This window comes from Paramisgurnus dabryanus, chromosome 14 (genome assembly GCF_030506205.2).
Source record: "Paramisgurnus dabryanus chromosome 14, PD_genome_1.1, whole genome shotgun sequence".
NCBI classification, from domain to species: Eukaryota; Metazoa; Chordata; class Actinopteri; order Cypriniformes; family Cobitidae; genus Paramisgurnus; species Paramisgurnus dabryanus.
Window position 1 is genome coordinate 16,946,647 of NC_133350.1, and position 27,823 is coordinate 16,974,469.

Genomic DNA, 27,823 nt, shown 5'->3' on the forward strand with positions numbered 1-27,823 from the left:
TACAGTGTGCACACTATGTTTGCCGTTTCGAAAACATTCGCGTTCGCAACCCACCCGTGCAAACTTCAATAACAGTAGTGTAGTGCATACTATTGCGAAGCTCCGTACTGGATGTCGTCAGACCCGAGGGGCGGAGTCAGGATGTCGCAATCTTACTAAGAACAGCATCATCGAGTCAGGCTGGTGTAACACACTGAGCATATTAGACGTGCCCAGCCAAATACAGACTTTACAGTCGGACGGTCAGGACAGGGGGCACGTCTGATTTGTGATCTTATTATAACGGGACCTTTACTTGCATTCAAAGGATTAAGCAACAACAAAACGACCAACTAAAGGACTACTTTCGGCTTGATTCACTTGTTAAACTTTCTTTGGACTGTTTCTCTCTTATCGTCAAACGTACAGTAAGCATTAAGTACAACCTTATCAAGGTTTGTTTTTTCCGGACCACCACCTTTATCTGCCTATCCAAGGACGCCGTAGCCACAGTGGAAAACAAACGCAAAGAAGAAATATTGTACACCCAGGACGCGTTCATTCAGCGGGAATAAGGAACAAAGACCTTGGTGCCAAGCAACAAACGCGCTCTCCGGTATTGCCGCCAGACTTCACAGATAATTTTGCTACGGATGACAAAGTTTACGACTGATAGAAGCCAAAACTGCATTGTATGCAATACGTGCAAAAGACTTTGAAGATCTTGAATACGATCTACTGCGTGCGCGTCCTCATAAACTGACTCGTATTTATTCTGTTATTCCTTGGCAAACATACTTTTCCTTTTTGATTTGCCAAAATTCAACTACATCTTACGATTAGTATTCGTTTGATATAATTTTTGCGTTTTTTTCCAATGGAAATGATCTCCTTCCAGTAGACGTGAACTGAAGTTAGGTGCGCTCGTACTTTTCATTGTTCTGTTTTGGAGAGGAGCGGGTCCTTTGTCTACAGCAGCGAGGTAAGGCACTCATACAAACCTACACATCAATGTCACATTAACCTCTAGGAATCCCGGTTTTGATAAAACCAAAGATGGGTGTCAATTATCGATCAACTTTCCCATTAAAATGGTTGAGAAATAGTTAGGTGGTTAAACTTTATAGGGATGTTGCAACTCCCGGTACACCTCAATATTGTTTGAACTTTGTCAGCGCGCACTTGGCATATATTAAGCACAATCCAACCCTCCAAAAAGGCGCTTTATAAGAGAATAAAATACATTTTGTGGATAAATGCGCTTGAGAAGTGTAAAAGAGGGTGATGTGGAAGAAACTGAGCTACGTCATTGTATGACGTGCACTTGAATGTGTAATAACTTAAACACAGTGTATGAGTCACAGGCGCCGAGCTGCATTACGAAAGCCAAGCAACTTGAGTCAGTCTTATCGAGCATACAGTCATTCACTTTTATATTATTTAGTTTCATTACACAACATCAATGAACCAATCCCCTCTTTGTTTAGTTTTGTGCGTGATATTGATCCATGGTTACTATGCATCCTAGTATGTGTTTATTTGCAATCTCACCTTTGTAACATTCACTTTCCTAATCGGTATTTATGGTGTAAGTCAGAAGCACATGAACTCACATACACTTTCTTTGTCACAGATGAGTTTGAACTTGTCATCTGCTACACCTTCACTGCGACTAAAGCGAGTAGACTTCGAGGACTCTCACCATGATACCTTCAAATGTAAGCGCCGCAGACTTAGCCAGCCTCCCTCTCCGGGTCTTGCACCCTGTCTTCGACCCCTGTCCCAAAGCCTGGAACAACCAGAGTCAGAGAAGCACCACGTTTCGCGTATTGGACCCTACATACTACTGGAGGCCATAGAAGGAGCACAGACATTCAGGGCCATTCATCAGGTTACAGAACAGGAGTACACATGCAAGGTAAGCATGATGATTCATTAAAAGCATTTCTGTATTATTATTATTTTTACATATTCTAAACATTTCTGTATGTTTCCAACAGGTGTTTTCAATAAAGAAGTACCATGAGTTCATCGCACCTTACACACGCCTTCTTCCCCACAACAACATCTGTAAAATATCGGAGGTGATTTTGGGGGAAAGCAACGTGTACATATTCTTCGAGCGTAACTACGGAGACATGCACTCGTACGTGCGCAGTTGCAAGCGGTTGCAGGAGGACGAAGCCGCAAGGCTGTTCAACCAGATGGCAACCGCAGTCGCGCATTGTCACGAAAACGGCGTCGTTTTACGAGACCTCAAACTGCGCAAGTTTGTGTTCACCGACTCACAGAGGTTAGTAACAACTTGTACATTTAACACTTAGGCAGGTTGCATGACTTTCCTAGGTGTAACTAGATCTTGCTCATCAAGCAAATATTTAAAATTCATAAGCACATGAACTCGATGACTGATAAATGTTCTCTATGTTTCTCAGAACAAAGCTGGTCTTGCACAACTTAGAGGATTCCTGTCTTCTCAATGGCAATGATGACTCACTGACAGACAAACACGGATGCCCGGCATACGTCGGTCCGGAGATCTTAAACTCGCGACACTCTTACTCAGGGAAGGCTGCAGATGTGTGGAGCCTCGGTGTTGTCCTCTACACCATGTTGGTGGGACGTTACCCGTTTCAGGACGTGGAACCCACAGCACTGTTCAGTAAAATTCGCAGGGGTGCGTTCACCATCCCAGAAACTCTTTCGCACAGGGCTAAGTCTTTGGTGTGTTGCATGTTAAGGAAATCTCCCTCTGAGAGGCTAGAAGCTGGAGATATACTTCTGCACCCTTGGCTGCACTGTAACAACAACATATCCCTTAGCCAGCACTCAAGCACCAGACACTCGACGGATCAGGTGGTCCCTGATTTTGAACCGAGTGAGAATGGAGATTGTTAATAAATCCACAAGGATTTACCTCCCTTACTCCCCAATCGGGGGAGTGGACTTTATCGAGAGATTGCCTCATAAGGTATGCAGGCTTCAAGGGCATCGACACCACAGTGTGGGGCAGATTCATAGCAGTGCTGTGTTGTGTTTCACCAGGCAAAAACTGCTAAGCTGTTCAGGACAGGAGAAAAAATGACCTTGCTGAACTGTCATTTAAGCAGCAGTAACTGTTTTGTGTCACTTCTATTTGTTGTGGTCGCTCCAAAAACGTCACACGGTGAGTGAACAAAAGCATGATAGGCTTGTGCTGTACACAAGCTACTGGCATTTCAATGGACGTTCGTCACGGCAAGACTGGATTCGGTCCAGAAAGAACTTATAAGGCTTGTGCACACACCATAGATTCAACAGTATTGTCGGTGCATGGATTTCACCCATGTCAGTGGTAACCCTTGTCGTGTAATTTAAATTCTTATACCTCTAACTTGAATCCTGGGATACTTGATGCACACTTTGTGCCTTTATGTACTGTTTACATATTTTTTTTTTTTTGCAGTGGAAAATACAGATTTGACTATTTAAAGTGCCTTTTTCCAGTTAAACATCTGTTGTCGAACACGTTGAAGTACCAAAGATTTGAGTTTTTCCCCAGTCTGCCTGTGTGGATCTGCAACGGGTTAGCAAAAATGCTCATGTTTCCTTTTCATGTGAAGAATTCTAAAGGGTTCTGTTTTTTCCGCCATTTGGATTTCTCTTTTGTAAATGTCTCTTCGTCTGTTAAACTATGTATTTGTGCTGTAGAGGGATGTGCAGAACATGTTGACATGCACCACAAGAAATGTCCATATAATGGTTTAGCAGTGTGCCTGTCAAGCAAAACAAAGGCTTACATACATTAGTTTGTGATGCCTGCATGCAATGCTTTAACCCTTTTTTGTTGAAGTACTTGTCGATTTGTAGATATCTTTTTGTTACTAGCGAGAAGTGGACACTACATTTGTTGTTCAAAGGTTGTCGTACCTAAAAAAATAAAAGTATTTTGTTGTTGCCAGTACAAATAAAAAAAATCAACAAGACTGTAATGCTTATTAATGACTCACAATGCAGGTTTCTCACACTTTAGTTAACTTCAAATGTAAGCACCTTTCAAGGACTTTCCAGGTCCAATACCCTCAAATTCAAGGACTAAATGTTTCTCACATTTCAAATGATAGCAAGGTTACATCGTGATACTTTTAAGGATACATTGTTACAGTTCCCTTTTGAGGGAACTCACGCTGCGGCACTTTGGGGACGCCTTCAGGGGTAAATGCATCTGAATGTGTATATCAAATTCATCCAATGGTGAGGCTTAACAAAAGACAGGGTGATGGGGAGCCAGGAAGTATATCGCTATCTGAAATTTTGCCAAGGACGCAGGAAGTATGGCAAGGGAGACGCAGCGTCTCGTTCCCTTCTCAGGGAACAACAGTTACATACGTAACCAGAGACGTTTTCATTTGTCAAACACAATTATGCAAAAAAGCATTTTGGTATAAATCAACATTCGCATGCATAAAAGCATTTAAAGCGAACACTTTAGCACATGTGCTTAAAAAGTCTAGAATTTTTATAATATTATCCTACAATACGCAGGGAATAATAGATTTTTTTCAGAACTTCTTGAATAAAATAGATTCAAACACTTTCAATGAGCCATATTTATGTATGTATATTGTCAAAAACTTCCCAGGCCTTTGAATTTTTTCAAACTTTCAAGGACCCGTGGGAACCCTTACAATGGTTAAGCTGAACAATGATATCCAATAATGTATCGTTCGGGTCCGTAGTTGCAGTGTATAAAAAAAAGATGCAGAGTACTTTTTAATCCCTGCAAGCTCTTATTGCATTTCCAAATAAAAAAAGCAAACATTGAACATTTAAGTTGGTAGATTTATTTAACAGCATTGGGGAAATAATAAAAACACTCATTAAAAGTATATTCATAAAGAAAAAAAGAAAAAAGTTCGAATTAAAACAATTGGGGTTTATCAATAGTACAAAAAAAAAAAAAGAAAAAACACTCAAAGCAATCTGAATATCCTGTTCTTATACTGATCCAAATAAATTTCTGTCATACCATCAGTGCTCAAAATGACAAACATTGAAGGGTCGCAGTCAAATCTAAAACAGACAAAGAATTTAAAGAGATTTCACCATGAGGTGTTCCACATATGGCCCGATCATCAACAACTGATCCCATCACATAACACTGGACAATAAGAACTAGGTTTCTCATGAGGAAATGTATTTTAATCATCAGTAGAAAGATTCAACTACAGGCCTAAATGTGATAGGTTGATGTTGAAAGTCCTATTTGAACATCGAATGGTCGGTTTTGTAATACTACGGTATGTCATTCTTCACACCTAATTTCTAGGTAATCCGATCACACCCGATACCATTCCAAATAACTTGGTTACACAGGCAAAGTTACTTAATGCAAATAACAATTTCTTAATGATGATCACCATTTCTTCTTGATTGATCACTAAAGACAAACAAGTCTTTTCAAAAGAAACCCGAGATACAATGTTTACTTCACATGTTATACACCTCACAGATGTTACAAAATTCAATGACAGTGGAAAAAAACAGTAACAAAGTACAAAGCACTAACAAAAGCAGACCCATCATGTCTATAATGATAAATCTACTACCGTTCCATTAACATTTCTATTCTTTGTGAGAAAATAACATTGTAGCCAGGCAATTTTTTTATATCTAGAAAACAAATTTGCAGGTTGTATGGAGATGTAAAACACTTAAGTTAAAGAAATAAAAAAGAAGGTAAAACATCTATAAATGATGGCAATTTAAAATGGTTTGGAAATAGTGTTGCTGAGAGCAGGTGTGTGTTTCAGAATATGAATAAAAATGTTATAAATCAAAACATGCATCTGTTTTAAATGTCCTTCCTGTTTAATGCTTAAAAAAGCCTTTTAACTTAAAAAAAATAAAAACTGAATACTGAATCTGCAAAGAGTAACCTGAGACAAATGACATGGAAAGTTGGAAGATGCCATCTAGTGGAAATACTTTTTGTGCATTTTATAAAGCTTGAACACAAAAGAAGCGTGAAGTTCAATCTGTATATGCAACAAGCAAAGTAAAAATAAAATAAAAAAAGATGACACATATCACATTACTTTTCTTTCCTCGAAGGCCAGTAAAGAAAATGTCATCGGAAAGTCTTAAAGGAAAGTACACAAAATAGCCATGTGGTATCGGTAAGAGTTAAATTGCTATGAGTAGCACTTAAAAAATGTCTGGATTGCCACACCGCTTCTGTTTTTCAGAAAATGACCAACAACAAAATAATGAATGGAGGGAAAAATACCAGAAATTTAAACTTGGGCAAGAAGTTGCTGGCTTCAGGAACAGGACTGAGAGATCCCATTATCAGGCACACAGTGCACCATACCTGTTGAAAGATCACTGGTTACAACACAAGCTACTGCTTGTCAGGCTGGTTATATTAGAATAACACTGTGTGTAATTACACTGCAATGTTACTTTTGGTTTCTTGCACTTTACTAAATACATGGAAATCATGTGATTTATTTGCTGTGCCAAACAAAACATGACAATTGTGTCATAAATAACTCCAGTATGTTCTTGGAATAGGGTTTCAAAATTCTTCTTTTAATTTAATGACACAGGATGACACAACCATGAGTGAATAAAGGAACTATTCATAGTGCTATACAATGATTTCTCACCTCTCTTCATCCATGTTCTCCTCTTCCTCATAGCTGCCCTCATCCAGCTCCAGATCCAGTTCAGTGCCGATACCAGAGTCTCTTGGAGCCATGAAAAGACTAAATACAACCACAATTTGTCAAAAATACAGTCATTGGTCTTTCTTCGTATCCATCTCATCGAGCTGTTTTTAATGTTACACAGAATCATACTCTCATGCGTTTGCTTTCTCTGTTCTGCAGATTCTCTCACCTGACCGAACGACATGTAAAGAACACAATCCTCTTCAGTCTTTTGTTATAAAAGAAGTAATTGAAGGACCACAGGTTGCCTTCTTCTCCATACGGGTCTGAATCCAGATCTGGATTGTAACTGTCACAGAACGCAATCAAAACGTATTTTTAAGCATGCATGATATGCAATTGGATTACTCAAACAACAAACAATGAATTGGGTTTAAATGCTGTGTACCTGTATATGTCACATTCAGCAAGGTTGATCTCCTTGTCTATAGCCTCCCATAACTGAGGCTGCAGGTGACTGTACGATTCCCCGGCAGCAGCAGACAAACTGCTGTTTACTGCATTAAACACCTGCGAAAAAATAAATAAACGTTTTATCAGCGTTTTTATCACTTTTATGGTGATTAATGAGAGTAATATATGTTGTGTAATATGTGTCAATTTAATAATCCAAACGTCCTCTTACCCAGTTGACACTGGGCTCTCTGCTGAAATCGTGGCCTTTGGTACGACTGAAGTCGTAGTCCGGCCGGAAGGATTCATTGAGCGTTGCGATCAGGTAAAACAGTGTCTTTCTGCTGCATTTGTCTGACAGCGGACCTTCTCCTTCATCCAAACTCTGACTCATTCTGAAAGAAACATATTTTAAAGAAGACGCAATGAGTGTTCGGTTCAGCAAGTTCTTTGTAGCGGGGGGCAGTAACTGTGAATTACTTACTTGTTAGGACTGATCCCAGAGCTCTGCGGAGGAGACAAAGCTTCCAGTACGTGTGGCTGTCCCTCCTGACAAAACTGCTTAAACATCTGCTTGTCATCACCTGCCATCTTACAGGAGTAACTCTCAATTCTAGTGGAGACAAATTTAATAACGACAACAACACAGAGATTTTAAAATAAAATTAAGAGTAAAAGTAACTGTGACACAAAAAAAAATGTGCATAAATACACATAATTATAACTTACCGTCCAATAATCTTACAGTCGCCCGTCTCAATTGTAAGCTGACTGTTTACAGCCTCAAAACTTGAGTTTTCCAGGAGCTTCATGACGGCACTGCAATGACGCTTTACTAACGCTAGATGTCAATATTTATGATAAACAACAATCGGGTAGTGCAGTTACTACGCCGTTAAAGCAACCCAAACTATCGTTAGTTTGGAAAATATGAGCCGTAGACTAAAATTACAATTACGGAACAGATAATCAATACTAGTTTAACATTAACCAACCTCGATGTCTCCAACAACAACAAAGCTCCTTTAAAATATCTCCTCTGTTTCGAGAACAAACGGCTCTATGAACTCAAAATGTAAACACAAACTCCTCGTGCAGCTTCTTACGATCGCGTGAATAATCTTCGTCGGTTGCTTAATGCACTTCTATGTCTAATAAATATCTCTTCCTTTTTACTGTGAAATTTCCAATACCTGCCATTAAACAAGCTAAAATTTAGAGGGAAATTATGCATCCCAGCTATTGAATCAGAACTCGAAGAGAAGCCCAAGGCTTATAAAAGCCTTAATCTACGATTTATGGCTGCACAGAAAAAACAACACCAGAAGATGAGCGTTTTGTTTTGCAGTTTTCAGTCGCAGTACCATACGCAGTTGTATCTCCTGTTTTTTATGTTAAGACGTCACAGCGAAACCATAGTATTTACAGTGTACTGCCACCTATGGGTGTGGAGTTGTTATTAACGTAAAATCTACACACCGTTGTGGCTAGAAGGGATACAAAATTTGATGAAATCTCGCCGGATGAGCGCTGTTTTTATCCTAATCCCAAATAATTTAAAGTGAAATAATAAAATAATAAGAAATCATATTATATCATATTGTTCTTTGCTAATCCTACCCCAAACCTAACATCTCGCGAGATTTAGCCGTAGCTCTATCCTCTCTAACCAGAACCTCTATACAATAATAAAACATTATTAAATAATTTGTTTATTCTTTATTTTTATACTGTAGTTAATATTTTACAAACTTTGTTTTTTTTACAGAGTATTAAAAAGCACAAGCTTCTGGTACTAGTATGTTGTGTATTTTAAACTCAAACACTAAATTTACATTTGTCAGACGCGTTTACCCAAAGTTCATTTTAGTGCATTCAGACAATATTTGAACTCTTTGTGTGTCCACAGGGAATCAGACCGATGTATTTTTTAGTATGTTATGCTTTATCAATTGAGAAACAGGGACACGTAAAAACAAATATACTTGAATATAGACGTAAACTACAAATACATGACATCACATACATTTAAACATTTAACTTAATGACATTTACTGAGAAATGTTGTAATCCATAATATCCCATCTCTCCAAAGTCAGCTTGGGTTGATTTTTAGGGGGGGTCAAGTATTATAGATATTTATGTACACTATACAGTGCACTCTAATGTAAAATTTAAAACCCATTAGCTGTAGTTGTCATAACCTAGATGTAACTGTAAACAACGCTTTGTGTGGTAAAACATCCAAATGGCTTACAAAATAAGTCTTTCAAACACTTAATACATATTTGAGCTAAAACATTTTATTTACAAAAATGACTTTGTAGGAGCAACACAACTGAAGGCAGGCATCAGCAGCACAAAATACAATATTTTTATGTCCCATTTTCTAATGCAATGCCATGTCAAGTTTAACAAAAATAAGAGGAACTAATGAACAGGATGAGCCAAATGGTTCCGAGCAGACAAACAAAAAAGTATTCATGTAAGCCAAGATATGCAAAATCTGAAACATTATCCCTGAGCACACGGCTTTTCATATTCACATTTTAAATGAAGTCAAAAGTCCAAGAATGATTCACTATTAAAATAAATAGAAAACAATTATGGACGGTCCCAAGGAATTTTTTAATGAAAAAATTTGGTGGTAGGACTTCGTCTGCATAAATGAAAGAAAAAAAAAGTTTAATCATAATAAAACGTTTCATAGCATTAAAATGATTTAAGATTAATAGAATTGAATAAAATGTTTTCCTATCAATTGTGAGGGAAATCACCTGTTGAAATTATCTTTTTGCATGAGACCATAAAAGAATTAAGTGTTACATTGCTGTGCCTCTAACAAAAAGCAAATCTTAGCATACACAGTACACAATTGAAAACTTTTTATCACTGCAATACATGATTTATGTGCTAGTGCTATACATCACTTTTAACATAATCAAATATACCTGAGGCTGTCTTGCTATACATATCTGAACAGATTTTAACAACTATAAGTAGTGAAAATAAAGAGAACCGGGGAAAAAAAACAGACACTAGTGTTTCTGAAGCACTACTGCTCAATAAAGAAATCATATTTACATTGACAAAATTTTTTAAAGGAACATTAAAACAGACAAGTATCTGGGTTTGCAAATAAAACAATTTTAATAAAAAAAGCGCCTTTCTATCCTTAACCTATCCAAAAGTGTTTTGTAAATGGCAGAGGGCACTTGGGATATTATCTAACTGTCAATCATCTCTGATAGTTCCAAAAGGAGGTCGTCCTCTCCCTTGCCCGAGTCCAATTCCAATTCATCCTCAAGTCGATCATCAGTAAACTCATCTAACAGGTCTTCAAAATCATCCATTGAGGATGAACTGGTAACAGCGACAGCCGTGGAACGAACAGTTGTGCTGCTGGAACGCCGAAAACGCAAACTAGGTGTTCTGTTCACCGGGCTACAAAACAAAATGCACAGATTTAAGTAAATAAACAAAGAAAACATACATAATATTTATCCTACCTTTTAATACAACGTAGTTTTTTTAAAATATTTCCCATACCTTTTAAGGACAGCAACAGACTCGGATGCTTTTGGCGTAGTACTGCTGGGCTCAACTATAGGCTCCATTTTAACATCCTCTTTAGGCACCATATTAACATCCTCTGTGTTTGAGGGCACTTGCTGAGTGTCCGTCTCAATAGGTAGCGTGGGCAACTGATTAAGAAAAACAAGAATAATGTAACCCTACTGCTTGAAACGATGACATTCCAACCCTATGTAAAAATTTATATCAAAACATCACCTTCTGCCGCTTATTGGGCATAACTGGCGCTGAAGGTGTCTGACAGCCAGCGTTAAGAGGTTTTACTTCAGCAATGGCGGAGTGATGAACTTTGGAAACTTTCCTCTTCTGGGCAGGCTGAACTGCTGGCTTCATTACTGATGGTTTCACATTTACCTTGGGCTTCACTAAAAAGCAAACATAACAGCAATTAGAAGTCAAATGAGAAGGCTGTCTCAAGTTAGAAAGATTTAATAAAAAAGATTTGGGTAGTACCTTTGGTCTCCACTGTCTGAATAGTTCCCTCGGCCAGCTGGACCGGTAACACTGCAGGGGTTGAGGGCTTTGGAGTATCTAAAGATGGAGCACTGTCCTCAGACCGCTCTGGGGATTTTTTCTGGGGTGCTACAGCAGCAGGGATCGGTGGGGTTTTAGGTTTGAGTGTAATGCGTTGTCTCACTGAGGTCTGTGGCTGAATGGAGGGTTCAGAGGTGGGTGACGAGGCAGCGGGTGACGAGGCAGCAGTTATAGATGATTCGGCTTCTTTCTGGATGGTGGAGGTGCCCTGCTCCTCCTGTTGCTTGCGAAGTCTCTTCTCTCGCATGATCTCTTCAAACGTTTTAACTTTTATGGGCTCGCTCGAGCTACCCCCTTTTCCATTTGCCTGATCAAAGCATGTTAAAGAGAAAGTGTGACTTTCAACATTGACAATGCTACAGCAAAATTAGAATAAAACAAGTCTTACCTCCGTAACAGTTTCGGGTTTCTTATCAGCTGTATCTTGTTTTGTCTGACTCGCAGTGTTTGTAGCAGCTGTTTATAAAAAATAAAGCAGCTATGTTAACTTTCTCAAAGGCATGTGAAAATTGTTCAAATGTTTTAAACAAGCACCTGTTTCAAGCAAGAACATATGACTTTCTGTGACTTACGTTTAGTTTTATTAATGCGTAAAATTCGCCTTTTTGGAGCTTCACTAGACTCTACTTCACAAGAGGTTGTGCTCTTATTTGTCGTCTCCTGAAGCTGTGCTTGCATTCGTGCAGCCTTCTCTCTGCGTATCTCCTCAAGTGTCTTCACTCGTACTTCTCCAGCTGTGGCAGAGGCTTTGACCGCAGCCCCGGCAGTGGAGGGCCCCTCATTCCTCTCTGGGCTTCCAGCAGCTGAGTTTGTTTCCTCAGCTTTTTCCTCCCTCAATTTTTTCTTTTCATAAAGGATTTCAGAGAACGTCTTCACTTGAGGTGCACCACTAGGTTTGCTTGTTTTTTTGGATGGGCTGGGGTCCTTCACTGGCCTTTCTTTAACAACTTTGCTTACGTTGAGGGTCCTGGCAGCCTTTTCTTGCCGAATCTCCTCAAGAGTTTTTATACGTATGTCTCCAGAAGACTTTGGCTCCGTATTAGTGGTAGGGAGGTCATTGGTCAATCCGAGTCTTTCACGCACCGTTTTTTGAGCTGAAATGATACATAAGAATTCACATAAGAATAACTTAATATTAAAAATATCAAATATCTTTGATCAAGCATGATCTCTTACCTTTCTGTGGAGGCATGTCTGTGGAAGATTCAATAAATCCACCAAGACGTTCAGCAATGCATCGCTTTAAAGGGACATCTTCCTCCACAGCCGCATCTTAGCAAAGAATTTAAATCTTGTGTCATTTTTGGCAAATATTTTAAATACATGAGACCACAATTCCAATGTAAAATGTTAAAAGTACCTTTTTTCAAAATTCTTTTTCCAAGCCTGTCTGCAATTTTTATTTTTCCAAGTTCACTTTTAGAAGAATCTGAAACATGGAATTTAATAGGGTTTTGAAATGAAATAAGAAATTTGATACCATAAGCAAGTGTTTCCCAACTCCACTCGTTCCATATAAAAAACACCTGATTTAACTCATCAGCCTCCTTCCAGAACCATTCCTAATTAACACACAAACAAGCTGATGAGCTAAATCAGGTGTTTTATATTAGAAGACATCTAAAACATTGAAGAAGGAAACCCAAGGACTGGAGTTGGCCAACACTGCCATAAGGTATTAGAGGAGTAAATAACTAAAATGTTCAAACACTTGGGGTACATACTATTTCTGGCATTGTTAATTTCTGATTGTAGGAAAGCCTGAATGTTTTCTTTTTCAATAGCATTTCCGCTGTTTTGAGCAGAGCTGTGCATGTTGGACTGCCCTGTGAACAAACAAAAGACAGAAAATGAAAAGTGATCTTCGAACATCTGAACAACACATGACAATAATAACAAAAGTATGAATTTACCAGCTTTCTTTAAATTGGCCATGAGTGACTTCCTCAACCTGATCTCCTCCAGGGTCTGGATACCAAAGTTTAGAGAATCATCTGCATGACAGACCCATGATTAAACTAAGCTCCCAGTGCATAATAGAAAACATTGCAGTAATAACATAACTTTTTTTTTTACTTTTGATCAATTTTCTGGGTGAGCCTCCAATAGATTCATCTCCTTCTTCTGAGAACTGGTCTGTAAAGTTAAGGAGAATGAGAATTTTTAGTAAAAGCAGTGTATCCAGCACATCTTAAGAATTGCATCTCAAAACTGTGTTTTTACCATCCTCATCATCATCGTCCACAGGGTTGATAACCACTGGTGGATGGGTGGGACTGGGGACATTCTCTTGGGTCTCAGTTCTGATGACTCCTCTTATTTGTGGGTTAGTGGGATTTGAAATAGGGGCTGAGACTTGGTTGACTTGGTCTTCATGTGGCTCTTCCTTATCGTTCTTCAAAGCATGTCCTGTAATGCAATGACCAACAGTCATATGTTTAGTAGAGCTGTTAAGACTACACGTGTGCATATGAAAGCCATTTTGTGTCCATAAACATACTGTACCTTTGTCTGGGGGGATACAAGAGCCATCAATGACACGTGGCTTCCTGTGATGGAAAGCACAGTGTGGTTTCTGGCAGCCGGCAGGCTGGTTTTCCCAATAACATGGGATTTGCTTGCGGTTTTTCTATAGAAAATAAAAAAGTGTATTAGTGATCCAGTATAAATTCTACAAGAGAGTTATTTTGCCAAGTGAGCCCTTACGTCTATCTCCATATGGCGAAATTTGCAGATGTTGCGGAAACACCTTTGCTCTTTCCATAGGGTGCAAGTAGTCTCGCTGCCCATGGCGGCCTCACAGTGTCGAAAAGGGCAGCTGTCACCCTTTAAAAGGCAAATCATAACAAATTAACACGAATGTCTTACCTTGTGTAATCCTAATCTATTACAAATGCATTGTGAAACTGAAAATTTCACGTTGAATAGAATTGAAGGAATACATGAATTTACTAATGCTGCGTTTACACCAGCCGCGGTAGAGGCTTTTTGTGCATTTCGCGTTTGGCTGATGCCCGAGTTTAAAAATTTGAACTTTGGCGGATTTTCGCGCTGTGTTAACCAATCAGGAGCCTGCTTGCTGTTGTGGCCGCAGCCCCACCCGGAGTCACTCAATCAACATGAAGGAATGCTTGTTATTGTCCGTGAGCAGTCACCCAGAGCTATACGACAACTTCTTATTTCTATAGAGACTGGAATAAAAAGGACCTCGCTTGGAAGAGTGTCAGTGAGGACATTGGGCAACCTGGTAAGTTGTAAATACACATTTCACTTTAAAGTCACGTGACGTTTATCGACCCACGCGGTTTATTTTCCCCCTATAGACCAAATACAACTTGGTAACTATCTCGATAAATGCACAATCAACATCAGCCATCTTGCAAACAGACAACCGCATAGCACTTGCCCCTCCCACAAGAAGCAGATTTCGCCTCTGATGCACGTCAAATGCTTGCATTTTCCTCTTCTACTTTGCTCTAGATGTGCGAATGCATTCAAACTGTTCAAGTGGCAAACTAGGCGCGGTAGAGGCCATTTTGACGCCTCAAACGCAGTTGGTGTAAACGCAGCTGGGGCTGGGTTTCGATTAAAATTTTAAGGATCGATTCCGATTCTCAAGATCTTGAATCGATTATCATTATTTGATTCGATCTGATCCGATCTTCCAGATTTAGATTAGTGTTTTTGAAAAAAGCATTTTTTTCCAGCTGTAACCTGAATTACAGGACTGTAGTTATGCAACCTATTGATACTATTTGCATTTCTGGAGTTTTCAAAACAACCGCCTGCTTAACGTTACTGACCGCCATGTTCATTGTTTTAATGTCCATCCACCTTGCGCGCATGCGTGAATTCAATCTAGGGTTGCTGCGGTGACAGAATTTTCCCACCGGTGGGCTTATAAATGCACATGCAGACGTGTGCATTTTACTTTCACTTTTGAATAACGCAACTGTTTAAAAGCAGCGTTTGCGTAAGCTGCGTTAAATCACATATGAATTTGCGTGCAATGCGAGTGCAACAGCTGGTTTAATTAAGTGCTTGAGTCAATGTGCGCAGGTAATTCTTACAGAACCCGCCAGTCCGCTGCTTGAATGATGGGTTTATTGTTTTTCTTGATGATAAATACAACAACAAAACGATCTCGCTTGTATTAAAAATCATATATGTATATTATAACAAAAACGAGTAAGCACGTGGGTTCCTGCCTTGCACACTGACAGAAATAAATGAAATCTGACACCTGCTGCTCTGTGACGCGCGTTCAGCTCCGCTGAATTCAGGCAGCAGACACATTCAGTTCTTAGTGTTTGCTCTCTATAACGAAACTAAATTATTTAAGTACAAGAGAATATCAAAACGACGGCGAAAGACAGTGTCGCGGTGGGCAACTGATCTAATCGCAGCAAGCCTAATGACGGGGCAAGTTTAAGTTACTATTTTCTCTTCAGATCTTTAGAAAATAATATCAAAATCGATTCAGAATCGGTGAATCTTTTTTTTTCAACTCAGCCCTTAACGCAGCATGACAAAGACATTTCAGATCAAAGCATAGCATACATATACAAGCTATATCTTTGTAAGTCTTTCTAGTTTTACCATGTTTTCTAGTCTTTTTTTTTTACCTTGGTACAAGTTGAATAATAGTAGAAGTAGCAGTCATCTCCTTGCATGGTCATTCTGGAACAATTCTCAGGATCTTCACAGTGACGCCTGGATCTCGTCCGGGACGCAATAAGGGTCCGGGTGAATCTCCCTATTTAGAGTGTTACAAGCCTATTCATGCTCCTGTTGATTCCTTTATATTTTCTCATAACATTCTGTCCTGAATGAAGCAAATTGGTGGCCGATATTTAAATACTGGACTGAAAATTTGTTGCAAGAACTTGGTTCACCTGCAGTGGTTGAGATGTTCCCTGGTGATCTCAAGCTCTTGAAGGGTCACTCCGTGCTGTGTGGATCCTGAAGGAACACTTGACTGATGAGTAACAGGGTACAGGGTGAGAGAGGCAAGCTGTGGCCTAATCTGCCTCTCTTCGAGACCTGCTCCCATCAGACTGCTTTGTTAAAATTGGTAGTTGCTGGAAAATGTCCTTTTATATTTTTTTTCTTTTTCTCCAGTAATGCTGAGTAAGGGGTGTGGGGGTTGGGGGAGTTAAAAAAAATCCTCAAACTAGATGTCGTCAAAAAAAAGAGAAAAGGACAAAAGACGGGGCTGCGTATCTTGGAGAGGATTTTGGGAAAATGAAGTCTTCAGTCTCTCCTGAAGCCAGGTGGTACTTGGGTTGAATTTTTAAAATGGGCCGGAACTTTAAGGGGAAAATGCCCAATGGGAAAAAGTGGTGCGATTAAAAAAAGTGGCAATCTTCGGGAAAGCTAATTCAGCGGATATCCAAATCCAGGTTATCCTCTGGAATGAAGAATAAGCTCTTGCATAACCTACATTTAAAGGAGACAAAAACACTCCCCATATACTGAACATGGTTATTTAAAAAAAGGACAACAAATGTGTATTATAATATTGTCATGGGAGACAGGACAAGTTTTGGATTGACAGAAATAGATCGTTATACACAAATCGGTTCATAATTTGAAGCCAAATTTAAATTTTGATTTTAGTCCACATTTTTTAAATAATGGTTCAATTATCCACCCATCATGTTTTAAAATTTGTATTCTTTGAATAAATATTTTGCCAATTTTCTGTCAGCATATGTAAATCTATGGCGCAGATAGCCGAAAGGTATTTTGTTACATTTACAAAATACTTGAAGGCATGAGGTAATACAAAATAATTATTAAGAGACATATTTATAAATGAGTCAAAACAAAAAGCCAACACACAAACAAAAAAACATTTACAAATAAAGATGACTTAAATCTATTTAACAACATAGCAACATCAAAGAATAGTGTTATAACGTTAGCCAACTTAATTACTTACGTTAGCACACTTAATGTTAGTGTTAGGCCTATACCCTAATCATCAATTTTGATTGTAATTACTTTTCGTTTTATATAGGCCCAATTAATAAAAGACACGTACATTTTTACAAACGAAAAGACCCATTATTTATATGTTTTCAGCTTAAAAGTTGTGTACTTGAAACCGAAATGTTAAATGGCTGTCCGGATAGCATGTTGCTAACTCCGTGACTATAACATGACTATTAGTATAACTATTCCGAAATAAAATAATCAATATGTATATAATTTCAGTCAGTTTAAATAAAGCGTTCAAAATTACCAGTTTATACCGACTGGACTAAAGAATGCTCGGTTTGATGACTGGAGACGGGACGTCGCTCGCTCCTGCTCTCGCCTCTTCTTCTTTGCATAAGCGAACAAAATGGCGGCTGGACTGGCTGCTTGACGGTTCTGGCTAGAAGGGATACAGCTACGTACAAATCTCGCGAGATTTAGGTGTGGGGCTAGGCTCAGGGGTAGAATTTGGATGGAAAACAGCGGTTCTGGCTAGGAAATATACAGCTACGGTCTAAATCCTAGTGTTTAGCGTTAGGTTTGGGGTAGGATTTAGAAGAAAACAAGGCTCATCGAGCGAGATTTCACGAGATTTTGATAGTAGCTGTGACCCTTCTAGCCACAACACTGCTTCACCACCAGGCAGCGAAGTGCAGCTGTAACGTTAAACAGATTTGTTCGATCGTGCACTATGACATCACATTACCGCGAGAGCACCTTCAGATGTTTGCATTCTTGTAGCTCTCGCGGTACTTTGATGTCATGTGGTCTGCCCATGTCCGCGTGAAGTCGAATACAGCTGGAACTGTTATTCAATGATACAGTATAAATAATTAGTCACATTAAGCAACAGTACAAAAGTACAACTAAAGACACAGACATTTTGCTTGTTTACCTTTACATTTATTATTTAAACAACAATCATTATTAGGCCTATATAACCATTTTACAGTATTACAACAATACATCCATTGTGTTTTTATTAATTGTGTCGAGGTAATTGTAACAATTCAACATAAACTAGTAAAGCTTAGTCACCCTTTTATGATGAATTAACTGTTTAACACATTTTATTGTAACAGAATGAAAATCACATACTCACTCACCACATGCATTTACAGTATAGGCAAGCTATACCTATCCTGTGATATGCTAAGATGATATATAAAACTTGTTGAAGTCCAGTCTTTTCATATTTGTTTTTATTTGAATCATCTGCTTTATTCAAAAATACGCAATGCTATTAAATTAGAAAACTTGCAAACCCTAAAATAATAAAAAATATCTTTGATGGCTGTGTTTTCCAGGAATGGTTCAAAATGGCACCAGGTGTACACCAGGTGATATTTGTCTTTCCTCCACGGCATTCATAAAATGAGTTAAGATTATCAATTCTGTGATAAAGTCCATCAGGTCTGTCTGCACAGAACTGACTTGTTAGTACCAGTAGAGATGTGAGATGTTTCACACACGTTGGTGGTGATGAAGGACCTTCGTTTGCTCCTGTTGCAAATAAAGAAATATATAATTCATAATTGGAATGTTCCTAATGAAATATCAGACTACTCATGACAAACTAACTTATGTAAATCTCACCATTTATTAACTGTTTCTTTAGGTAGCTGACTAATGGATATTTGCCTTGTCCACAGAAATGTCCGGAAAAATCATCCAGGTCCAGAGTCCATACAAATGCACCTCCCAGACTTTGCTCCAGTAAATATTTTATCTTAACAATATATGTCAGAAATGTTATAATTTATGTTACATTACCTGTAAAATCAGATGTAATGGTAGCATGGTATTAAATTACATGAAATGTACCTTAATCTCAAAGCTTCTTTGATTGTCGAAACCCACCCATTCACTGCCTTTAACAGAGAATGGGACCTTCTGGTCTTCTATCCACTGTACCACACCCCCGTTTAAGAAAAGACACACCTTAAAAAAATTAAATGATTCCTTTACACTTAATTTGATGCTATAAAATATGCCAGAATTACAACACAAAATATCCAACAATAATTTTGCACTAAAAATTCCCTTGAAGTTTACTTCAAAATAAGACCAAAAGCCCATCTCTTGAGTATAAGGTCCAGGGGAAGCAAAGTTACTGGCTGGGGCACCGACTCCAGTCTGAGTTGAGGTGAGGATGAAGGAGCGACCATAAGTGGCAAAGCCCATTAATAACTTCTCAGGAGGAGCTCCGTGAACTCTCCAATAACGTAATGCAAAATCCTGTATGAAAGGCAAAAATGATATTTTAGTGTAAGTGCATGCAAGAATGTCTGTAACTAATTGAAAATTATTCACAGATTTAAAGCCTGTGCTGATGTCAATCCTCATACAGTGTTTGAGTAGATATGCTCCTCATCATGGATATCGGTGTACAAAGGACTGTGATGTCTCACAATTCCATTTTCAAACGTTTGAAAATCAAATGTCTTGACATTAATAAGGTCCAGATATCTACAGGAAATAAAATATATTTGATAATGTTTTATATTAAAAAACTTATATAAGAGTGCCCATAATAGCATTGATGTTAAATGGAAATTTTGCTGTTACTTTGAGATCTCTGGTATATCGTAGCTCCTTTCAATAACTTCTTTCTTTGCTGACACTGTTGCTGTAAGAATTAATCTTGAATCTTTGCTTGGCCAGCCTTCAGTTAGAAACGCTTCCGAAAGTTCCTAAAAGTTTAAAAGTGGTTATATAATTTGTTATATGAACCCTATATGATTTTTTACAAGAAGTTTTTTTAATAAATGGTTTTAACCTTGCACAGTAGAGTAAATTTTAACTTATCTTCTGGCGGCGTTCCTGAAGAACCTTTGTCCTCCCAGTCCAAATCGAGACCATCAAAGTTATTCTTCCTCAGAAATTCTATAGAAGACTTGATGAATGTCTGACGATTTGTCCAATTAGACAACATAATAGAAAATCTGCTGAGACCAAATCAAAATAATTGCTATTATTATTCTATCTGTCTAATATTTATTATAAAGATATTACGAAAAAAACATGCTACCAATAGAAAACACTATTGAACAGAACACTTACTGTCCTGTGTCTTGATCTCTTAAGGAGAGCAAAGTTTTTAACTGTGGATTTCTTTAGAAATTAAACAAACATGATTATTAACTTTTTGTAACACAGTATATACGATATGAATAAACACAAGTAAAAACTTGACCTAACTGTAACCCTAAGTCACTTACCGCTTCTTAAGTGCATTGAAGGTTGAGTAGCGAGCCACATCATTCCACTCACTGCCAGTTATCTTATTGGCATAGTTAACAATGGCAAACGCATAGACTAAATGTGTGCACAAGTTTGGGTCCACATTCTCGGGAAGATACTTAGCAGGTCCTTCTCTGTACTGAGACCAGTTTGTGAAGTAACACGCCAGTTTTGAACAAGCGACTAAGGATAAAAATCAATAAAGATACATTACATGGATTTCTAGGCATTTCTTAAAAAATGGATCACATCCTTTATGTACATTATCATCTTACCAAACTGGATAAGCAAGTTCAATCCTAAAAATAAGATGCAGTGTATATTAATTTGAGATGTTTTTCAATTGTATCAAAGACACATATTACATTTATAAAGTAAAAACTTAAAATGCATTGTTTAAATACCTGTTAAATATGTTATTCCCCTGTTCATTTTGTTTCTGTTCATGTGACCTGAGAACGCTGCAGTAAAGTGAGGGGTGGGGAAAGAAACAGGGAGGGGTATAGCTATGTACCATATAACATGACAAAAAACTTTGAATTCTACCTTGATTATTGACAAATCAAGATGAATCAAAATTTCTGAAAAATTTCAAAATATTTGGCCAGTTTTGTCAATATAAAACTCAAGATTTATGTGTTTCCATATGTGTTTTTTTATTATTTAAGATTTTTTCTTAGACACAATGAGCAGTCTGTATATCTTTTATGATGAAAACAGAAGTGTGGATGACAACTCCCCTGAGGTTGCTCACAATGGAATAAAATAAAATGCTATTGTAAACGCTTAAGAATACAATGCAAATCTCAAGGTAGCTTCTTCACCCCACATATCGAAAAAAGACAAAAAGTTAATAATCTTGAAATTATTAAAATGTTGTGCTCTTATTTAAAATTTTTAACTTTAACGTTTAATACAAATGTAAAATAACTTGTTTTTTAGCTAAAACATTTTCAGTTTCACCTCAAGCTCTGTATCTTTTAACTGAAACTTGAAACTATAGACTGCATTATTGGAGATGTAGTTACCAAATCTCATCGCAAACATGATATGTTTTAGTGGCTTGAGGCATGTGGGGATGGTCACAAGATAAAGTCACGCTATACACAATAGCCGTAAGAATAAACTATGGGTCAGTTGCCAGGCATATAAATCAGTAAGATAGGTAGATATAGAGGTAGTTTGGTTATCTTTTTGTATTGTTTTATAGTACCATTAATTATGTGATGCCCTTAATTATGTGATTAAAAACAGTCCTTTAATCAGTGAGTTTACAAATTAGAGTGTTTTGTTTATTTATTTTAAAGACATATTTAATTAATTAATTTTTAATTAATAAAATATTAGCTATATCACTTTGCCATAATGACAGATATCCACAGTCAGTTGGTGAAGTGATGCAGCCGTCATTCAGTTTGATACCCAGACACATAAACAGACAGAACGGTGATACAAAAAGTGATGCATTTGTTTCCTTTAGTGACGTCCTTCAGAAAGCCTGTAGAGCCAGCAGGTGTAACACAATGAATTGCCCTTAAGACATCTCTGCAACTTCATCTCGAAAGAAAGCCATAATAAATACAAATAACATCAATAAAAGGTTAAATTAAAGAGTGAAAAAGTTACATAGGCAGAAATAAGTGAGTCACCATCCAAATTATTTAGCCAAATGTGGGCTTTGTTTATATTTACCATGCAACCTCTGTATTTGTGCAACAAAAAAATCTTGAATCATATCATTTTACAGATGACAGGAGGTGATGAGGTGCATTCTGACATCATAGTTTCATCAGTTGTGAAAAAAGAAAGAGTTTTTGTGTGTGTTTTTCTTCTTTATTTGTAAGGTTTGTCGGGTAGTCTTTTAAGACATCATCTAAAATATACAGTACTGTGCAAAATTCCTAGGCCACCATGCTACCATTAAATTTGTTGTTTTTGCAATTGTATAGTGATCATATAATTATATCTCAGTCTCTTTATTACAATACAACCAGAAAATACAGGAAATGTGTAGCCTATGTAGTATTAAAAACAGTATAAAAGTATAAGCTGAAGTGTCAAGTATTTAGGGTAAACTCCCCTTTCACTTGAGCAATAGAATGCAGCTGCAGGATCTCTTAAACCTAAATGAAATTAAATCCTTATTTCTAATTCTTATCAAATGACTTCAGGACTTCAGTCTCCTCAAAAAAAGCTCAATATGTGTTTCGTGCCAAGAGAGGTCACACAAAATACTGACTGATGCCTGAAGAAGACATTTAGTTCTGAAAATGTTTTTTTTTTTTGTGTGTACATATTTCCTCTTTTTTGTTGTTTGTATCTTTAAAAAGAGTAAAAAATAAATATGGATGGACAAACTTTGCTAAAACAACAAAGCTGGTGATTGTGGCCTAAGACTTTTGGACAGTACTATATATTTGATGGTGTCAATAGAATATAGATTATAAGTGAAAAATCCTTGTGAGAGCCATTGTATTTGACTCTCTCCCAAGCTAAGTCTTAGGCATATGTTATTGTACTTAAGTCAAAGTACTTTGAACCATAATGACCAAGGATGGAAAATCTTATGTAAAGTGTGCATATAATGTTATAATGCCCTTGTCAGATTACATTATGCGGTATCATGTATCTTTATCAGTCAACTTGTTTATTTAATGATAAATGTACTCAACACAGAACAAATGTATATTTCAACCATTTTTCAAAAAAACCTGTTTCTGTATATATTTAAATAAATATATATTTATATATATTTTGATCTTTATGTTTTTTTATTATTTAATTTAACAAGTTAATAAATTGAACTTGGGTTTAACTTTATCTCACTTTCAGTCATGGCAGACCTTGATGACAATAATTGTTTGATATTAAAAAAACATGAAAATTGATGCTTTTTAATGATGCTTTAAGAGCTGACTGTATTTGCATACATTACATTTACATACATTGCATATGTTCATATAAGTTTAATAGATGGCCGTTCGGGTTTGTATTTTATTTATATACTTTTAACAAACATGAAAAAGGAGCTTACACAAAATTTAAAAACACCTTCAAAATAGGCTTAACATACTCAAGAGGGAGTCTCTACACCAGCATTTTTATATATGACATACATTTTTCCATTTCATAGTTCATGGAGGTTTCTTTAAGTGTCATAATCTCTTCATAAGGTTGAACATTCACTTAGAGGTTAGGGCCAAGAACAGCACCTACAGCTGTCATTAAACACAGTGCCCGAAGCACATTGACTCAGGTATGTGTTACCTCCTGCACAGTTGTAAAATTGGGCTGGATTTTCAGGGTTACCATAGAGTCCATCTGGCTTTCCATTACAGAATCCTGGTCCTGGTGCATGAGTGGTAGTTGTGGTTGTTGGTTTAGTAGTGATGGTTGTCTGATTGGGATCACGGGTGGTGGTTGAGGGGGTTGGTGGCACTGCTATATAGACAGAATATTTGCATTAGTTTCGATTAGTTAGTTTGTTTGTATGTTTTGCTCAGATAATATAAAACAGATTTGCAATGAAAACAATGCTTACGAATATCCAGAAGATTGCGCAGATGGCCCATGAGAGGATTATTCCCCTGTCCACAGAACTGTCCGGCAAAATCATCCAGATCAAGTGCCCACACGAAGGCTCCTCCAAACTTTTTGTCTTTTAGATAACTGACCTGTGAATTGAGAGCAAAAGGGATGACAGTCTTGCTGATATATAGTGAAAATAAAAATCCACCCTGGTATTAAGCATACCTTAATTTCATAGCTGTCCTTGCTGTCAAATCCAACCCACTCATTGTTCTTTGCGGCATATGGCACCTTTTGATCATTAATCCAATTAATGGTTGCTCCTTGTAGGAAGCCACAGATCTACAGAGACATGAAGAATATTTATTAACAGCATTAGATTGGAAAAAAAAATACTTTCGGGGAACATTGTCCATTCTTTATGGCTTATAGTTTTAAAGCTTTCACCTCATAGTAAGCCCAGAATCCAGCCTCACGGGTGTAGGTTCCAGCTGAAGCAGGTCCACTAGCTGGAGCTCCAACTCCAGTTTCTGAAGTCGTCAGACGGAAGGTACGACCGTATGTTGCGAAACCCATTCTGAGTTTCTCCACGGGGGTACCCTGGTCCTTCCAGTAGTTCATAGCAAAATCCTGAAGATGGAGGAGGATTGTTGTTTTGAGACTAAACTAAGACTTTGTAGTTGAATTTTCAAATGAGTCTTTGAAATCTGATTCTGGAGTCATCACAATATCACAGGGAGTAGGTTTAACAGATTTAAATCGATATTTGATAGTGTTACGTACGGTATTGAAATATATCAGCTCTCCATCATCTGCAGACCCTTGATACAAAGGACTGTTGTGTCCTGTGAATCTTTCCCAAGTTCCATGGAAGTCGTATGTCATCACATTGATAAAGTCCAGGTATCTGCAATGACGGACAAATCAGGATGGTTAAACAACTTGCATGTATTGTCTATTTTTAGCTTTTAATGGGATTATTAACCAATAGTGTCATTATGCTCACTTGGCAATCTCTGCAATCTCATATCCAGCATCAATTGTCCCCTTGCCAGCTGCCACTGCAGCACTCAGCAGTAGTCTTGGTCTGCCTGTAGCTCTGCCCTCAGCCTCATAGGCTTCAATAAGTTCCTGCAAAACAGGAAAGTAAATAATTAAACATATTAGACATTAAATAAAAACGTTTCTGCAATATTGGAGTTTGAATGCCTACTTTGCACAGCAGTGTAAATCTTTGTTTGTCTTCAGGTGGACTTCCTCTTGATCCTGGATATTCCCAATCTAAGTCCATACCATCAAATCCATGAGTTCTCAGAAAGCTGATGGAAGACTGGATAAACTTTTGACGGTTTCCAGGAGTGGACACCATGATGGAGAACCTGAGATTAATTTTGGAAACAATCTTTATTATTTGCATTTCAATACACCAGATACAGCTTCAACGTGGTTCTAGATAACGAATGGATAAAATAAAAGTTAATATTTTATCCTTATACTTACTGTGTTGAACCAAAGTTCCATCCACCAATCGCTAAAAGGGTCTTAAGACTTGGATTTCTGCAAAAAGTAAAAAAGAGTCATTTGTCAAATACAGTTATTTATGCTTTTTTACCTATAATATCAAAACTTGCATCTTTAAGAATAAAATCATCATGAATAAAATAGTATGAATTAATATATTTGCAAGTAGCAATGGTATAAAAGAAAAAAATTCAAAGTGTGTTTTCCTGCAGCCAACATGACAACTGATAAATCTATCTCAATTGAAGACCCAATGAACAAATGTTCTAAATGTTTTGCTTTGTCATACAGTCTATAAAATGGAAGGTTATTTTGCACATGACTCAAGTTCACAGTACTCAAATGTATGTGTTTAAAAACTTAAATGGTTTAAGGCAACCGGTTTCCTTAATTGGTTTGAGTTAAGTCACTTGTTGGTTTTACAGTGTTGGCTTGTAATGTTGCTATCCTATCTCATGGAAAGTCGTGTTGTTGTCACAAAATATTTGATTAATTTATTCGTGTTCATGTCACAAAATTCTACAAATGTCTTTTTCGTGTCACTACTTCGTGGCACAAATTTCTATAAATAGTATTTTTGTGTCGGTGGCACGACTTTTTTTGTGTCATTTTATGTATCATTGTTTGTTCCTATTTTTAAATCATTATCGCATGGGGTTGTGATTAGATTTGGGGTTTGGGTTAGGATGTAATTTTATGTATTGGTTTCTACATGTTTTTCTTACGCTTTTAAAACTTTCTCGCCTGCAATTGGGATTAGAATTGGGGATTGGGTTAGTATGTCTGAAATGTAACAGAAAGTGATTCTAACACCAACCCCAAGCGAGAATCGTAAAAAAAAATAGGAAAAAACAATGAGAACAATACAAAAAATCACACAAAATAGACATTCGTGCTTAGTGGCACGAAAAAAAAAATGCAGAATTTCTTGCCATGAACACAAATAAATTAATCAAATATTTCATGACTATAACACGAATGTAATGCTGGATTGTTTTAACTCAATTTGCTGGGTTGTTCTAACACGTTGTTGGGTCAAATATAAACATTTTTGGGTTAATTTTTGGGATTGTTGTATTGATGAGCAATACATTTATGTATAATATATGCATCAAGGGTATGTCCCATGTAAAAGGAGGTGATGGAGGGTTCCCCATGTGTCAACCTTTGCCAACACTTAAAGGCAGACAACTTTAACTTAAAATTTTAAACATGTTAAGCAGCGCTTAGGCTCTAATAAGACATACCTATTCTTGAGGTCATTGAAGGACTTGTAGAGGGTCTCATCATTCCACTCATAGGTGACAAGCTCATTGGCATGGTTAATCATTGCAAAAGCATAAAAAAGGTGTGTGCACAGGAAGGGGTCGACATTTGCAGGTGTATACTTTCCAATTCCAGGTCTGTACTGGGACCAGTTTGTGAAGTAGCAGCCCATTTCCATGGAGAATGCTGGTCATGAACACACAATGGTTCATTGGTGTATACAAAGTCATTGTTTTAAGATCTGATTATCTTCTTTAAAAAACTTGGTTGTCTAATGAGTACAATTCTCTAGATTAATTAAATTAATTAAGTTCTTTCTTATTTGAACAATAATTTTGCAATAAATATTAAAAGACTTACCACAGTGGCAAAATGCCAAGGCAATGCCTAGAATATGCAAGAAAAGGAAATAAGTGGCAAGTACAATATATTTTTTAAATATTAACATTAAAGTATAAACAATGTTTACCTGCTAAGAGTGTAAGTTTTCCCATCTGATCTCACTTTACATTTACTGTAACAAAGAATTTTTGTTATTACATTTAGACTTATAAAAGAAATATATAAAGTTTCATCCTCAAAACAGTTTTCAGATTATGACATACCTGGGGTTCCTCCGGCACGTATAGAAGTGAAAAGTGCATAATGACCCTGGAGTTTAAATAGGTTTAGAACAAAGTTGGGATGATTTATTGAGACAACTAAGATATGGTATCTCATGTAAACTATGGACTAAAAGACATTAGTGTGTAAAAAAAACACCTTTGTACTTTTTGACTATGTAAAGCTCAAATCACAGATAAGACGAAAAATTAGAACTGCTGTCATAAAATGTACACTGTAAAAATGCAACATTTTTGTCAAATTAACAAACATTTTATGCTACTTAAGTAGGTTGAATTGACTTTCAAAACCAAGCTGTTTTAACTAAATGCTGCAATTGTTTATAAAGTATATACATCATGAGTCACATCAGCAATGCCACACTCACACTGTACACTGAAAAAAAACTTTTTGGTGTAGTAAAATATATTAGATTAACCCTCATAATTTCTACATTGTAATTAACA

The 27,823-nt window shown here is 37.2% G+C and overlaps 5 protein-coding genes across 6 annotated transcripts; 1 reads left to right on the top strand and 4 right to left on the bottom strand.

Moving 5' to 3' along the window:
• Positions 1-223: 223 nt before the first annotated feature.
• trib3 (tribbles pseudokinase 3) lies at positions 224-3,944 on the top strand. The gene is made up of 4 exons (XM_065241325.2): positions 224-961; positions 1,613-1,897; positions 1,980-2,272; positions 2,415-3,944. The coding sequence occupies exons 2-4, from the start codon at positions 1,613-1,615 to the stop codon at positions 2,875-2,877; spliced, it is 1,041 nt and encodes a 346-aa protein (XP_065097397.1). The 5' UTR covers positions 224-961; the 3' UTR covers positions 2,878-3,944.
• An 835-nt stretch (positions 3,945-4,779) lies between these two features.
• On the bottom strand, positions 4,780-8,484 carry maf1a (MAF1 homolog, negative regulator of RNA polymerase III a). The gene is made up of 7 exons (XM_065241326.1): positions 7,815-8,484; positions 7,570-7,698; positions 7,318-7,480; positions 7,081-7,202; positions 6,862-6,981; positions 6,630-6,728; positions 4,780-6,331 (listed from the first exon to the last, which is right to left on the bottom strand). Exons 1-7 carry the CDS (start codon positions 7,895-7,897, stop codon positions 6,310-6,312), a joined length of 738 nt encoding a protein of 245 aa, XP_065097398.1. The 5' UTR covers positions 7,898-8,484; the 3' UTR covers positions 4,780-6,309.
• Positions 8,485-9,368: 884 nt separating this feature from the next.
• Positions 9,369-17,557, bottom strand: zc3h11a (zinc finger CCCH-type containing 11A). 2 transcript variants are annotated; one of them, XM_065241328.2, is made up of 17 exons: positions 17,461-17,538; positions 16,109-16,175; positions 15,839-15,969; positions 13,920-14,039; positions 13,719-13,842; positions 13,437-13,622; positions 13,290-13,349; positions 13,127-13,207; positions 12,938-13,039; positions 12,574-12,642; positions 12,390-12,485; positions 11,786-12,307; positions 11,602-11,669; positions 11,133-11,520; positions 10,878-11,044; positions 10,635-10,789; positions 9,369-10,529 (listed from the first exon to the last, which is right to left on the bottom strand). In XM_065241328.2, the coding sequence occupies exons 3-17, from the start codon at positions 15,890-15,892 to the stop codon at positions 10,313-10,315; spliced, it is 2,409 nt and encodes an 802-aa protein (XP_065097400.1). In that variant the 5' UTR covers positions 15,893-15,969; positions 16,109-16,175; positions 17,461-17,538; the 3' UTR covers positions 9,369-10,312. The 2 variants fall into 2 exon arrangements, with proteins under 2 accessions (XP_065097400.1, XP_065097399.1); XM_065241327.2 differs by having other exon boundaries at positions 16,109-17,557.
• Positions 17,558-18,144: 587 nt separating this feature from the next.
• ovgp1 (oviductal glycoprotein 1) lies at positions 18,145-20,749 on the bottom strand. Its single transcript, XM_073811877.1, has 10 exons — positions 20,714-20,749; positions 20,417-20,621; positions 20,259-20,309; positions 19,975-20,140; positions 19,764-19,888; positions 19,544-19,664; positions 19,251-19,433; positions 19,020-19,136; positions 18,792-18,924; positions 18,145-18,698 (listed from the first exon to the last, which is right to left on the bottom strand). Exons 4-10 carry the CDS (start codon positions 20,128-20,130, stop codon positions 18,439-18,441), a joined length of 1,095 nt encoding a protein of 364 aa, XP_073667978.1. The 5' UTR covers positions 20,131-20,140; positions 20,259-20,309; positions 20,417-20,621; positions 20,714-20,749; the 3' UTR covers positions 18,145-18,438.
• A 2,317-nt stretch (positions 20,750-23,066) lies between these two features.
• Positions 23,067-27,523, bottom strand: chia.2 (chitinase, acidic.2). Its single transcript, XM_065241331.1, has 11 exons — positions 27,223-27,523; positions 27,114-27,140; positions 26,735-26,939; positions 25,467-25,523; positions 25,180-25,345; positions 24,973-25,097; positions 24,750-24,873; positions 24,414-24,596; positions 24,192-24,308; positions 23,980-24,112; positions 23,067-23,879 (listed from the first exon to the last, which is right to left on the bottom strand). The coding sequence occupies exons 1-11, from the start codon at positions 27,245-27,247 to the stop codon at positions 23,632-23,634; spliced, it is 1,410 nt and encodes a 469-aa protein (XP_065097403.1). The 5' UTR covers positions 27,248-27,523; the 3' UTR covers positions 23,067-23,631.
• Between the last annotated feature and the right edge of the window lie 300 nt (positions 27,524-27,823).